The sequence below is a fragment of the Carlito syrichta genome, unplaced genomic scaffold (genome assembly GCF_000164805.1).
Source record: "Carlito syrichta isolate Samal-C Ts95f unplaced genomic scaffold, Tarsius_syrichta-2.0.1 Scaffold304165, whole genome shotgun sequence".
Taxonomy (NCBI): Eukaryota; Metazoa; Chordata; class Mammalia; order Primates; family Tarsiidae; genus Carlito; species Carlito syrichta.
In genome coordinates, this window is record NW_007248261.1 from 8,792 (window position 1) to 23,718 (window position 14,927).

Consider the following 14,927-nt stretch of genomic DNA (forward strand, 5'->3'; position numbering starts at 1 on the left):
TGAGACTCCAACTCAAAAAAAAAAAAAAAGGAAAAGGAAAGAGGAAAGAAGTTGAAATTTACCAAGGGAGCCCAACCAAACAGCCTCCTCAGTCAAGGGCCTTGAAAATGCTTCCCTGATTGACAGTTTCCAAATCCAATGCTCCTCTTACTGACCAGAGCTGGTGCTCACATGATCTGCCTGGCACTCACCTGGACAGGTGTCTGAGATGACTCCTCTCTCGGTGGTCCACAGCCCTCTTCTTTGCTCCAAATGAGACAATGTACTGGGTTTGCATAGGTGATCTCCTGCTCGAGAAAAAAGACACATGCTGTGGGAGAACTGTGCCCCACCATGACACTGGGGCCGATATTCTGAAGTCTTTAGGGACTCTGGAGATGGAAGCAGTAAAATGCATATGCCTATATTCTGATGGACATAGCAAAACTCTTTCACTGATGAATCAAACACATTTTCCCTCACTGGGTCCTGGAAGATACTGGGGCTCTCTAGTCCCCAAAATCCAGGGACTTGCTTCTTGAGAAGCCCAAAGAGACGAAGAGCAGAGAATAGATCTTCATTTTCATGAAGAAGCCACTAGACTGTAAGCATCGTGAGAGCAGGAATTGTCTTTTCACCTTTGGATTCCCAAACCTGCAGTTTCTGGAACCCATGGTTGCTGTACAAGTATGTGGATGAAGTGACAAGCCAGCCTTACCCACAGAAGCCAGGTTCCTGTAGTTTTCCAGCATCACATCTCTGTACAGGCTTCTCTGAGAAGGGTCCAGAAACACCCATTCTTCTGGGGTGAATACCACGGCCACATCCGCAAAGGTGACTGGTTCCTAAAACACACAGCCAGCCTGTCAGCCAGGGACCACCCCTACCAGTACTCCAGAGGGTGGCAGGCTGGGGAAGGGAGGGCCTGTGCAGAGGACTTTCAGGCGGGGCCTGAGGTCTCCCAGAACCTGCCCCTCAGCTCGGGTCTCAGAACTGAACTTGTTTCTCTCTACTTTCCCTAAGTGAGAATAGCAAGAGACTGTAACTAACATCAAAAGCCTCTGTTTATTGAAAGGACTTATCTACTGACAGCTAGTCAGGAAGCTCTTTCAGATTTATCCCCCTCTAGCTCTAGGGTCTGGCGGAACCTGAGCATGTTGCAGGCAGGAAAGAAACCGCTGGGAAATGACTGAACTCTTTACTCAATGAGACCGTGAAAGCCGTGAAACAAGGACAGCTCACATCCTTGCTTTGTTTTTCCTCCTGGCATGCAGCAGCCTGGGGAAGGTCTGAATGAGGGGTGGGAGCCATGCCCAGACTGCCCCTCACCCACCACAAGAGGCCTAGCTCCTCAAAGCATGGAGAACAGCCTGTGAGTGTAGAAGATCCAGAAGGGTCACAGGGGGGCCAAGTCTGGAAACAGCAGTGCCCTTTTACAGCAAGAAGGATGCCTTACTTACCTGTGAACAGAAGGTGGGAAATCCAGGAGCCATGGCTTCCTCCTCTACGGTGTTTTCCTGGAGCCAGGCAGGGTCCTGTGCAGGCAACACTAGGGAGAAACAGGAGGCGCGAGGGTTGGTGCCTGGCCAGTAAGCACACTTGCAAGCCCCGAGGTTGCCCACCTTGGCTGAGTGACCACATGTCCACAGGGGCGCATGTACATGCCCCTGCACACACAGGCACACAAGCATGCACTCACACATGCACTCACACCAACATGCACACAGTCACAGGGACATGCACTCACACACTTGCACACACTTGCATGCATGCACACTCACATAAACATGCACACCTGTACACACACAGATATATACCATGTACACACATGCACGCAAATATACATGCACACACAGATCATCGTGCGTGTGTACACACATCCCTCCATTCCAAATCCCAAGCCCCACAGCCTCAATTCACCAGGAGACTCCGTAGTGCCTGCAGCACCCACCACACAACCCCAGCTTAGCCCTGGGATGGCTCTTCCTCCTCGGCTGCCTGGACCCTTCCTCTGCCCCACTCTGCAGGGTTATTACTGCCCTGACTCACCCCAAGTAGGCAGGGGACAGTTAAACCACTACCACCCTGCAAGTCTGTCTGAAAAGGAAACGCCCTTCCCACCTGCCTTCAAGGTGACACCACTCCTCCCTCCACACAAGCAAATGACTCTCTGGTCATCCCTCATCCCCTTCTCCCCCATCCGCCCTCCTAACAGGACCTTTCCCTTTGGTATTAAACCTGACCCATATCCAATCACTGAGCCCATGGGTGAGTTTCCTGGAGCTGCCACAACAAAGTATCACAAACCGAGTGACTTAAAACCAGACATTTATCCTCTCACAGTTCCGGAACCTGGGAGTCCAAAATCAAAGTGTCAGCAGACACACTTCCCCTGAGACTCTGAGCTGATTCCTTCCTTGCCTCCTTCTGGCTTCTCGTGGTGGCTGTGGATACTTGGTATCCCTTGGCTTGTAGATCACTCTAAACTCTGCCTCCACCATCACAGGCACACACTGGAGAGATGTATCCACAAGCCAAGAACTCCAGGGCTGCAGGCTACCGCCAGACTCTAGGAAGCAGCAGGGAAGGATTCTCCCCGAGAGCCTTCGGAGGGAGCATGGCCTTGCCAACAACTTAATTTTGGACTTCTGGTATCAAAAACGGTAAAGAGAATTTTGTTGTTCTAAAACAAAAACAAAAAGTTCATCACCTTCTTCCCAAAGCCTGCTTTCCTTACCATGTCCTTGATCTCAGGAAGTGCCATCCCTGTCTCTGATCAGAAAGCTCAATCCTTGGACCCAGGCATGGTGGCTCAAGCCTGTAGTCCCAGCTATTCCAGAGGCTGAGGCAGGAGGGTCACTAGAACCCAGCACTTTGAGGATGCAGTGAACTATGATCACACTACTGCACTCCAGCCTGAGCAACAGAGAGAGATTCTATCTCTAAAAAAGTAAAAAAGTCTTTAAATTTTTTTATTAAAAAAAAAGAAATCTCATTCTCAACACTCTACAGATCCCAACAATTAATAAGAATAAATAGTGATGCAGCTTCTTATAAAGTGTGAGTGTTCCTAACTCTTCCATCCGCCTCTGGTGTCCTCCCTGAGGCCTGTCTTCCCAGGTGCTGGAGGGTTCTGTTAAGATCACGGGTGTCACAGACTGGGGAAAAAAAATTGCCAACTGTATGTCTGACAAAGGTCTAACATCTAGGATCTACAAGAAACTCAAACATGCCAAAAAGAAGAAAACAAACAGCCCCATTACAAAGTGGACAACAGATGAATAGACAGTTCTCAAAAGAAGAGATATGAGCAGCCAACAGAACATGAAAAAATGCTCAGCCTCACTAGTCATCAAAGAAATGCAAATTAAAACTACACTGAGATACCACCTAATTCCAGTCAGGATGGCCATCATTAATAGCAAAAAACAACAGATGCTAGAGAGGATGTGGCGAAAAGGGAACACTTCTACACTGTTGGTGGGAGTGTAAACTGGTACAGCCTCTGTGGAAAACTGTGGCAATTCCTAAAAGATCTAAAACTCGACCTTCCATATGACCCCACAATCCCCCTACTAGGAATATAACTGGAAGAACTCACATCACTCTATAAAAAAGATACCAAGCCAGGCTCGGTGGCTCAGCCTGTAATCCCGTGCCTTTGGGAGGCTGAGGTGAGTGGATTGCCTGAGCCCGCGGGTTCAAGACCGGCCTAGGCAGCAAGACTTCATCTCTACAATAAATTAAAAAACCAGCCGGGTGTGGTAGCGCATGCCTGTAATTCTGGCTACTCAGAAGGTTGAGGCAGAAGGATCGCTGCAGCCCAGCAGGCGAGGCTGCGGTGGCCAGAAGCGGCCACTGCACTCCAGTCTGGGCGACCAAGTGAGACTCCAACTCAAAAAATAAATAAATAAATAAGATACCAGTACATGCATGTTTATTGCAGCATTGTTCACAGTAGCAAGTACATGCAACCAACTGTGTTGCCCATCAAAAGAGGACTGGATTTTAAAAATGTGGTACATATACAAGATGAAATATTATGCTGCCATAAAGAAGAACAAAATCACGAACTTCAAAGCAACCTGGGTGGACTTAGAGAGTCTATAATACTGAGCGATCTTTCAAAGAAACAAAGAACTGAGTATCTCATGTTCTCACTCATAAGCAGACCTTGAAAAATTATCGTAATACTATAAGAAAAGGATTGGCAGTAGCAGGAAACTGCCGAGGGGTGGGGAATTGGCAGTAGTGGGAATCTGCCTGGGGAAGGGGGGGCACACCTCATCAACGAGGGTACCTGCGTAATGAACATTTGTATACCTAACCCTGAATTGTACCCACATCTTCAAAATTTTTTAAAAGGGGAAAAAAAAGATCACAGGCTCACTGCACCACTCACCTAAAACCATCACTCCCTCCCATTGGCCTTAGAACATGGGCCAGTGTTCTTTTCCTACACCAAGCCCAGAACGATCTGGAGTCCACTCCTTCTCCAATCAGCTCTCACCTCTCCACATCCCTCTGCTTCCTTCAAGCTGCCTTCCACGGCCCTGGACACACCAGGCTCTCTGCTGCCAGGGGATTTTACTGATGTTGTTCGTAAGCCTGAAATCCTCTCTCCAAACCTCCCAAAAGCCCCACAGTACTGGGCAAGCTAAATGGTACTATAATTATTATGGTCTAAGTTGATACCACCCCTCCATCTACACAAGCAAGTGACTCCCTGGTCATGTGACTTCCTGGTCATGTGACTTCCTGGTCAACGTGGCAATGTCTAGTATTGGGTCCCTTTACAGAATACTAAAGACTAGGTTACTTAAGAGGAATCTACTGTTCACAGTTCTGGAAGCTGGAAGTCTGAGATCAGAGTGCCAGCATGGTCTGGTTCTGGTGAGGGCTCTCTTCCTGGCCTGCAGAAGGCTACCTTCTAACTGTGTCCTCATATGGTAGAGACAGAGTTCTCATGTCTCTCTTCCTTCTTTCTTGTAAGACAGGAGTCCCCAGTCCCCAGGCCATGGACCAGTACCAGTCCCTGGCCTGCTAGGAACTAGGCTACACAGAAGGAGGTGAGCAGAGCTCCATCTTATGTCAGATCAGTGGTGGCAATAGATTCTCATAAGAGCATGAACCCTATTGTAAACCGCAAGAGGCCTAGGTTGCAAGTTCCTTATGAGAATCTAACACCTGACAATGCCCTGCTCAGCCCCGGTCCATCGAAAAACTGTCTTCCACGAAACTGGTCCCTGATGCCAAAAAGACTGGGGATGGTCGTTCTAACGACACCAGTTCTATCAGATCAGGGCTCCAACCTATGACCTCATTTAATCTCAGTCACCTCCTTAAAGGCCCTACCCCTAATACAGTCACATGGAGCACTTCAACATCAACCTGTGGGGAGGGGAGCACAGTTCAGTCCACAGCATCTACATTTTGCTTGTCACAACTCAGGTGGGGTTGTGAGCTTAACTGTGTCACTCCAAAAATTCATATGTTGAAGTTCTAACCCTGCTATCTAGAATGTAATCATATTTGGACACAGGGTCTTTAGAGAGGTAATACATTAAAATGAGGTCAGTAGGGTGGGCCCTGATCCAATATGACTAGTATCCTTACAGGAAAAGAAAATTTGGACAGACACGTACAGAGGGAAACCATGTGAAGACCCAGGGAGAATACAGCTGCCTACAAGGCAAGGGAGAGGCCTCAGAAGAAATCAATCTGGCTGACATGCTGATCTTGGGCTGCTGGCCTCCAGAACTGTAAGATAATACAATTCCGTTTTTAATCCATGTAGCATGTGGCACTTTGATACAGCAGCGCTAGAAAACTCAGCCCAGGGAAGGTGCTTCTGGCATCTACTGGGCTGAGGCCAGGGACGCTGCTCAGCATCCTACCATACCCAGGTGGTTACCACTACAGAGAACGATCGGGCCCCAATGTCAGTATGCTGTGCCTGAGACACCCGGGCCTACACTTAAACATTCATCCTTTCCCGTGACTCTCCCCTGTCACCTAAGACCAAGTCCTCATGTAACATGTGTCTACTGTACCTGGCCTTCACTTCAAAATCTGACCACCCAGCCTGACTGTGAGCAACACAGGGGAGGGGTCAGTGTTTTCTCTGAGACTGTTTCCCAGTCTCCATCTCACCACAGGCAATGGTCACATCCCTTTTGAGAAGTAACAAGGAGGCAGAGGCCAGTCCAGGAGGCTTATCAAAAAAATACTGAAGAGCAACACACAATCTATGTCTAAGAATTGCCCCCAGTCAATAATATGACACAGATTCCAAATGCAAGAGTGAATGACACTTTTAAGAAACAAAGTTTATTATTCTTATTAGAAGGCAAACTTGAAGAAAATAAATACCCTGCCATTAAAGCTAAAACATTATCCATCTTCTAGAATTAATTTGTTTGCCCACTTTCTCGGGAGAAGTGACTTTGAACTTCGCTTTTTAAAAGCTCGGTAAAAGCACAGGCCATTTACAGTAAATTAAATTGTAATTTTAAAACGCAACATCATTGTGTATTCAAGAATTTCATTTTGCCCAAAGATAGGTCTAGGCTTTGCTGTAGCTGAGTGGTCCTCTCTTAACAGAAAGATCTGTCCCTGAAATACCCTTCCCTTGATGCACAAATGAGGCAGGGCTTTCCGTACCTCTCCTTAGGGTGCCGTGGCAGCGCCTGCAGTGGGAAGAAGTGTAGGAGGGATGGGATTTGAGTTCCCAGACAAAACACATGTTCCACACGGCACTCACTCACCAGAAGCCCCAGCCACCCACGCATCAGGGTGGCCCAGCACGTGCACCGGCATTGCCACCCTCTGAATCTGCATGGCCGCCTTCAGTCCCTGGACAGAGTGACAGGGGTCACAGATTAGGGTCATGTGGCCAAGGGGATCCACTCACACCTGTTCACCCTAACTGAATTTGCATGACTGGTCCTGCTTTGGGGAACATATCAGTAAAAGAAGGGTTATACACATTTACCTTGTCGACATTGACTTAATCCTGTTGACATTGACCTAATCACAGCTAATCACTGACAAAAGTTTGACTCCCAAATGAGATGGAGAGAGGGTGCCCAGGCAGGGTGGAGGAGGTAGCAAACTCTGAGGAGGTTCCAGCGTGGGGAAAAGCTGTAACCTGGCCAGATACAGTGGCTCATGTCTGTAATCCCAGCATTTTGGGAAGCTGAGGTGAGAGGACTGCCTGAGCCCAGGGTTCAAGACCACCCTACACAACATGGCGGGACATCTTCTCTACAATAAATCAAAAAATTAGCCAGGTGTGGTGGTGTACGCCTGTAGTTCCAGCTACTTGGAAGACTGAGGTGGAAGGATCACCTGAGACCAGCAGATCAAGACTGAGGTAGCCATGAGTGTTGACACTGCACTCCAGCCTGGGTGACAGTGCAACTCTAACTCAAAAAAGAAAAAAATTTTTGGAACAGGACATGGTGGTAGATAGAACGTCCCTGGGGTGAGGGGTTGGAGCAGGGGCAGGTAGGATGAGGTCCCTTCTCCTCAGGGCAGGGCTCGGGTGCCTTAAGGTTTCCTACTCCCATACCCTCCGCCTGGATACGGAAACACAAGACCCTAAGTCAAGAGGTCTTCACCAGCCTGCACATTCCTTGTTCAGCCCTCAGGACATGGGACCTCATGGTTCCCGTCAGCTTCAAGATCATGGAAGGCTGAGGCTGGGGGTGAAAGGAAAGACTGGAGGAATAAAAGCTGGACAGGAAAGGAAGGGCCCAGAGGCCAGTCTCTTCCCCAGGACTCACTTTGGGGCCTGCCAAGCACTCTGGGGACAGCCATATTCAATGCAGAAACAGACTCCAGTAATCCAAGCCCACAGCCTGGGCCTCCTGTATATCCCCAACTCCCAGTTGTAGGTTCCAGGTGCCCACTTCCTCTGCCAGCCCTCCCCAGTTCTACAGACACTTCACACTCCAGGCCCTTCCAGTTGGGGCTGATGCCCTCACAGCAAACCATCTTCCATGCTTACTGTATATCCTGGAGACCAAGGCGACTCCTGGAAAGCTGGCTGGTCCCCTTGAGTCGATGGTGCCCCCCTCTCTCCCATCGAGGGCCCGATCTGCATCCTCAGAAACAGCCCCAACCCCTAGGAAAAGACACAAGGGTACTGAGCAAGACAGAGGCAGCACTGTGGCTGTTCTCGGCCTGAGAGACCTTTGGTTTTGAGGTTAGTACTGGCAGAAGTCGAGGCACATGGGCGTGGTATCTGGTAGCTTCAGACCCGGTGACCTCCCCCCACCCCAGTCTGCTGTAGGCACCAGCCACAACCAACGAGGGTCTCCAAGGACTGATCACACTGCAGACGCAGATATGGACCTGACCTCTTTCTGGTGTTGGGGGGCCCTGGCTGGAGGTTAGGACAAAGTCCCCAAAGACACTGAGACATTTTACTACAGAAAATTAGGGTATGTGCAAAGAAGGACAGTCATGTGAGGAGACAGCAGGAAGGCACAGAGAGAGTCCTCAGGAGAACCCAAGTTCGATCTTGAGCTTCCAGCCTCCAGAACTGTGAGAAAATAACCTTTCTGCTGCTTAAGTCACCCAAAGACAAAACAGAAAGAAAGGTCAGTAGCCCTTGGCTCGGAACCTGAATGCTGTCCTGTGTTTTTTCAGATCTGGGTGTCCAGTTTGGCCCTGTCCATCATTCACAGGGCCAAACTGATGGCCAAAGTTGCTCCCAACTCCCCTGTGACCCAGGGCCCACACGCGGGACCAGCTTCTTAGCCCATTCTCATACCCAGCCTAAATTCCCCTTCCTTAAATCCCATAGGGCTGGGTGCCTGACCACCAGGGACAGCTCCCAGCCCCCAAGGTGTACCGGAATTATTAAACAGGCCACTCCTAAGCTGCCCTGCCTCACCTTCCCCGTAGAAAACCCAACAAAGGCTGTGGCCGGGGCTCTCCCCTTGCTTCTTGCTGCCTCCAGGCTGACCCGGTGCTTCCCCACATGGGCCTGAGTGGTGTGCGTGCCCTGGCCTCACAGGAAATGTAAGGAATAAAAATCTTCCCATGACATTGGCCTTTCTGTGTCATAGTCAAAATCCTGCAGGCACATTTTGAGAAAATGACTGCATCAAAATCATTTTGAGACAGATCACTCCACTTAAAGGAACTGTTTTTAAGCATTTAGCCTGTTTGTTCCGCAAATATGCTTTGGGCACTGCTAGTGTGGGCCCTGGGGATCCAGCAGGAGACAAAAGGGGCAATGCCACAGCCTCAGGGAGCCAGTATCTAGAAGAGGGGGCCGTGGCCTTGGGACAGAAGGACTGAGCCTGGAGATGCCTGTTCCTCAGTCTCTCTTGGGGCTTTTTAAATTTATTTTTCTTTTTAAGAGAAGGGGCCTCACTCATGCAGTGGTGTGATCACAGCTCACTGCAGACTCGAACTCTTGGGCTCAAGCAATCCACCTTAGCCTCCTGAGTCACTGGGATTACAGGTGTGAGCCACCATGCCTGACTTCTTTGGGGCTTTTCTAAATGCAGTTGCCTGCCCTCTCCTTGCTGGCCCCTCCCCCGGACTAGCTGACCACAGAGGAGGAAGCCATGCAGCCTCCTCAGTCTGTCCCTGGACACCAGCACTTTTTCCATGTGACAGGGAGGCCTCAGAGCTACCATGCAGAACGTCAATGATTGAGACAAGGCCCAATGACACCCAGCATGGCCCAGAAAGACTAACTGGAGGGTCAGCCCCATCAACCCAGGGGCAGGCTGTGGGTTCCTCAAGGGGTAGCACCTGACAGGTGAGAGACTGTTGTGAGGCCTGGGTCCAACTCTCTAAGTCCACCTCCACCACATCTGGGTTGTACATCATTGGAGATGAACTCCTCAGTTCCTCTAAACATGTGTCCATGAGTGGACCTCCTCTGCTCACTCAGAACATTCTGGGACTGGCTGTTTCCTGGGGCTCTGAGGCAACAAGAGCACCTCTCCTCCCACCAGGGGACCCACTGGGCTGGATATGGAATTCTGTGGAAGGTGCCAGAGCCCCATACTGAGAAGAGAGCCCACCAAAAATGGGAGGACACCTGGCCCTTGTGGCTGATTCTCCCTTCCTCCTTCTTGGTAACTCTCCATCAAGAGATACATGGGAGTGAACGCTGGGCACCTGGAGATGCTTTCCCCAGCACCTTATTCATTCATTCCTTCATTCAACAAGCATCAATTGAAGGCTACTATATAGTGACACATAGAATGCTCTGTAATGGCAACCTGGGCAACACAGCAAGACCCCATCTCCAAAAATTTTTTTTTTATTTGGCTGAGCATAGTGGCTCATGCCTGTAATCCCACAATTTTGAGAGGCTGAGGCGAGAAGATTGTTTGAGCTCCAGAGTTTGAGACCAGCCTGGGCAACACAGACCTCATCTCTACAAAAACTCAAAAAATTAGCTGTGTGTAGTGACATGCCTCTGTAGTCCCAGCTACTTGGAAGGCTGGAGCAGAAGGATCGCCTAAACCCAAGAGGTCAAGACTGCAGTGAGCCATGAATGTGCCACTGCACTCCAGCTTGGGCAGGAGAGTGAGATTTCAAATTTAAAAAAAAAAATTAGTCAGATGTTACTCAAAAGGCTGAGACAGGAAGACTCCTTGAGTCCAGGAGTCCGAGGCTGCAGTGAGCTATGAATGTGCCACTGCACAGAATGATTGAGACAAAGCCCAGCAACATCCAGCATGGCCTAGAAGGAATAGCTGGAGAGTCAGCACTATCAGCCCAGGGACTGGATTTTTTCTTAAAAAAAGGAAAGGAAAAAGAATGTTCTGTAATAGAGTTGACCACAACTACCACATCAGATGAGGCCCCTGCAACAGAGCAGCCCCAGTAAGACATTTTCAGACATCAAAGTCTCAAAAACCCATGCACCCTTTCCCAGGTAGCTACTGAAGAATATTATCTGCCAAAACAAGAGCGTAAGTCAAGGACAAGGAGGATGTGGGGAGCAAGGAGGAATCTCAGCTGCCCAAGAGTCGTTGCAGCTGGGCAGGGCCAAGGATTTCAACTATTCTGAGCCCATACCAGGCTGTGCAGGGTTGAGGCTTCTCCATGTTCCAGAAGCTTCCCTGGCAAACAAAGGAGCATGGGTCTCTACAACATGGGCCACACCACCCCATCCAACACATGGGCCAACTCTCTGATACTGCTGCTAACCCAAGACACCAGAAAGAGGTCTTGATTGAGAGACCCCAGGGACCTTGCTGGCTCTGGGATAAACAAGCCCTACTTGGGGGTGAGGCCAAGCTCTGTGCCTCCTTCTAGCCAGACCTTAACCCAGTATCCAACCCTCAGGAATGGGAACCAAGACTTTGGAAGGTTCTGTAGTTTGAGGAGAAGGAACTCAGAGATAAAGGGAAGATGAGCACTCAGTGTGTATTTTCTCGGGCACTGTGAATGTGCAAGCTGGCTTGGAAGGCTTCTTCACACTGAAAAGGACTTCCTTCCAGTGTGGGGCCTCAATCAGCCTCCCAAGAGTTGAAGGATCCTCAACAACCTCCCCACAGTCTAGACAATCAACGTGGCCTCTCTTCTGCCAGTTTTCTCACTCAGATTCAGGTTACAGTTCCTTCAGAAACCTTTCCTGCCCACTTTAAATTCATTAGGTGCCTTTTCTCCAGGTGCCGTGTGCTCCTGATAAGAGGTAAGTAATGGCCAGGCCCAGTGGCTCACACCTATAATCACAGCTACTTGGGTGATTGTGATGGGAAGATGACTGGAGCTCAGGAGTTTGAGACCAGCCTAGGCAACACAGCAAGACCCTGTTTCTACCCCAGAAAAATTTGTTTTAATTAGCTATAGGTGCACACCTATAGTCCCAGCTACTCTGGAGGCCAAAGCAGGAGGATTGCTTGAGTCCTGGTGTTGGAAGCCACAGTGAGCTATGATCATGCCACTGCACTCCAGCCTGAGTGACAGAGAAATATCGTGTCTCTAAAAGCAAAAAGGTGAGTAATGGTGGAAAGCTTGCCAACATCTGTGCCAGTGCCCAGGGACCCTCCCTGCCAGAAGCAAGTTCTCAGTGCTGCAAGACATGCCCTGTTGAGGTAGCTCACATTCTTTGAGTTGAGTATGTTGCCGCTCTACCACAAGGCTTTCTCTTACTCAGGCGGCTTCTTTCTCAGGCAGCATGTTTCTTTTACTTGTGGAGGAGTAAGTCCTATTTCACACACCCGATGTCTGACTCACATTCATAAAAACATTTACTCAGGGAAACCCTCTATAAATAGGATCCTGAGCAACAGTCAAAGAGAGTTTGCCCAAATTCAGGAGTTACAGAGGCTCCCCCAGACGCTGCTTTCCCTTGAGATGGCCCTGCCTCCGGCATCACCCTGGCTCCACACATCCCTCCAACTCACATGATAGGGAGCCAAGGATAACCCCATGATCTTACCGTCTGCGTGTCAATGGATGATATGTCTTCCAAAACACCCTGCATGGAAGTCAACGCCTTGGGTTTAAGTTGAGATTCCCAGTCTAACATAAATTGGGGAAAAAAATTAACTCCTTTCAGAAAAACATAGTACTATGAAATTTGAAACTGAAAATATGTTAATATATATTTTGGGGGGTTTTTGTTTGTTTTGAAATCAACTCTAAACTAGAGAAGAAAGTATCCATGAGTAGGACTGTGTGTAGCAGTCATAGAAATGAGGGCAAAATGACAGAGTCCATGAAGACTGAGACTGATACTTCCAGGAAGGGCTGTTATTAGAAAAGCAAGTAAGAAGCACTGGGCATGGCGCTTCATGCCTATAATCCCAGCTACTCAGGAGGCTGAAACAAGAGGATCACTTGAGTCCAGGAGTTTGAAACAAGGCTGGGCAACATAGCGAGACCCCATTTCTAAGAAAAAAAATTTTTTTTAATTAGCCAGGTGTGGTAATGTGCCTGTAGTTCCAGCTACAAAGGAGGCTGAGGCAGGAGGATCACTGGAACCCAAGAGTTCAATGCTGCAGTAAGCTATGATAATGCCATTGCACTCTAGCTGGGGTGACAGAGCAAGACCCTGTAAAGAAAGGAAGGGAAAGGGAGAGAGAGAGAGGGAGAGATAAACGGGGGGAGGAGGGAGAGAGATAGAGAAAGAGACAGAAAGAAGGAGGGAAGAGAGAGGGAGGAAAAGAAAGAGAAAGAAAAAGAAGGAAGGAGGAAGGAGAGATAGGCAAGTAAGAAGCAACCAGAAAAAGAATACACATCGAAATGTTAAATTTAAAGAAGAATTGGAAAACAAGTAAATATCAGAATGCAAAAGGGTGCACCTGTTTTGGAAAGCAGTTTGACAGTTCTTCAAAAAGTTAAGCATCGAGTTCATACATGACCCAGTAGTTCCACTCCTAAGTACATATATACTCAAGATAACTAAAAAACATGTCCACTTAAAATCTCATACACAAATGTTCACAGCAGCATTATTCAAAAAGCTAAAAAGTGGAAACAATCCAACTATCTATGAAATGATCAAGAGATAAAATGTGGCTTATCCATACAATGTAGTATTACTAAGCCTTAAAAATGAAGTTCTGATTTATCCTACAACATGGATGGATCTTAAAAACATTACCTATGTGAAAAACAGATACTGTTATCATTTGAATGTGTCCCCAAAAGTACAGGAGTTGGAAAGTTAATCACCCATGCAACAGGGTTGGGAGGCAGGACCTTTAAGAGGAGACTAGGTCAAGAGGGCTCTGCCTTCATGAATAGATTAAGGTCAGTATCTCAGGAGTAACTTAGTTACTACAAAAGTGGGCTTGTTATAAATGCAAATTCAGCCCCCTCTTACTCTCTCGCCATTTGATGTCTTCTGCCGTGTATGACACAGCAAGAAGACCCTCACCAAAGGTGGTCCTTGGAGACTTCCCAGTCTCCAGAACCACGAGCCACATAAACTTTTGCTGTTTATAAAATACCCAGTCTCTGGTATTCTCTTATAGCAACGCAAAACAGACTAAACCAGATAGATACCAAAGGATACATATTATATGATTCCATTATATAAAATGTCCAGAATAGACAAACCACAGAGACAGAAAACAGGTTAGTAGTTGTCAGGGGCTGAGGGAGACAGAAATAGGGAGTGACTATTAATGGGAACATGGTTTCTTTTGGGGGTGAGGAAAATGTTCTGGAATTAGATACTGATGATAGTTGCACAACACTGTGAACCACTGAACTGCATACTTTTTTTTTTCTTTTTTGAGTCGGAGTCTTACTCTGTCACCCAGGCTGGAGTGCAATAGCACAATCACAGTGGCTACTACAGCCTCCTGCTGGGCTCAGGCGATCCTTCTGCCTCAGCCTTCCAAGTAGCTGGAACTACAGGTGTGTACCACCACACCAGGCTAAGTTTTTTAGTTTAGTGTAGAGATGGGGTCTCACCATGTTGCCCAGGCTGGTCTCAAACTACTGGATTCAGGCCATCCTCTTGCCTTGTCCACCCAAAGTGCTGGGATTACAGGTATGAGTCACTGCACCCAGCTGAATTATACACTTTAAAGGGGTGAATTTCATGATATGTGGTTTATATCTCAACTTTTTTTAATAAAAGAGAAAATGAAATAGACGCTTTTCTGTGACCAAAGGAAAGTATGAGAGGAGGGCTAGGAAGTGAAAAAAGAAGAGATGCTAAAGGAACCTGAGAAACCTCACCCCAAATACCCCTGGATGTGACCTCCAAATAAAGGGCCTCTGAAAATGCTCTCCACCTGACAGTTCGCAGGGCACGCCCCTAACCAGGGAGTGCTGGGGAATCTACAACCTGCCAGGTACTCACCTATGCCTGTGGCATGGAGGATCCCTTGTTCTGCTGCCCTTGGCCCCAACTGGGAGATCAACCTGGGTTTGCATGGTGGAGCTCCTGTTCATGGAGAAAAACGCACATGCTGAGGGAGGGTGAAGGAGGGAGGGTGAAGGAGGGA

At 48.3% G+C, this 14,927-nt stretch overlaps 1 protein-coding gene across 1 annotated transcript in view; it reads right to left on the reverse strand.

The window, feature by feature from the left end:
- Positions 1 to 14,927, reverse strand: part of ZNF333 (zinc finger protein 333) — a 17,862-nt gene that overhangs the window by 2,483 nt on the left and 452 nt on the right. Inside the window, exons 2-8 of the mRNA XM_008059487.2 lie at positions 14,783 to 14,866; positions 12,404 to 12,486; positions 7,991 to 8,107; positions 6,747 to 6,834; positions 1,440 to 1,528; positions 698 to 824; positions 192 to 287 (exon numbers count right to left, since the gene is read on the reverse strand). Of these exons, the coding sequence (XP_008057678.2) occupies positions 192 to 287; positions 698 to 824; positions 1,440 to 1,528; positions 6,747 to 6,834; positions 7,991 to 8,107; positions 12,404 to 12,486; positions 14,783 to 14,866 (684 nt within the window). The remainder of the gene's footprint in view (positions 1 to 191; positions 288 to 697; positions 825 to 1,439; positions 1,529 to 6,746; positions 6,835 to 7,990; positions 8,108 to 12,403; positions 12,487 to 14,782; positions 14,867 to 14,927) is intronic.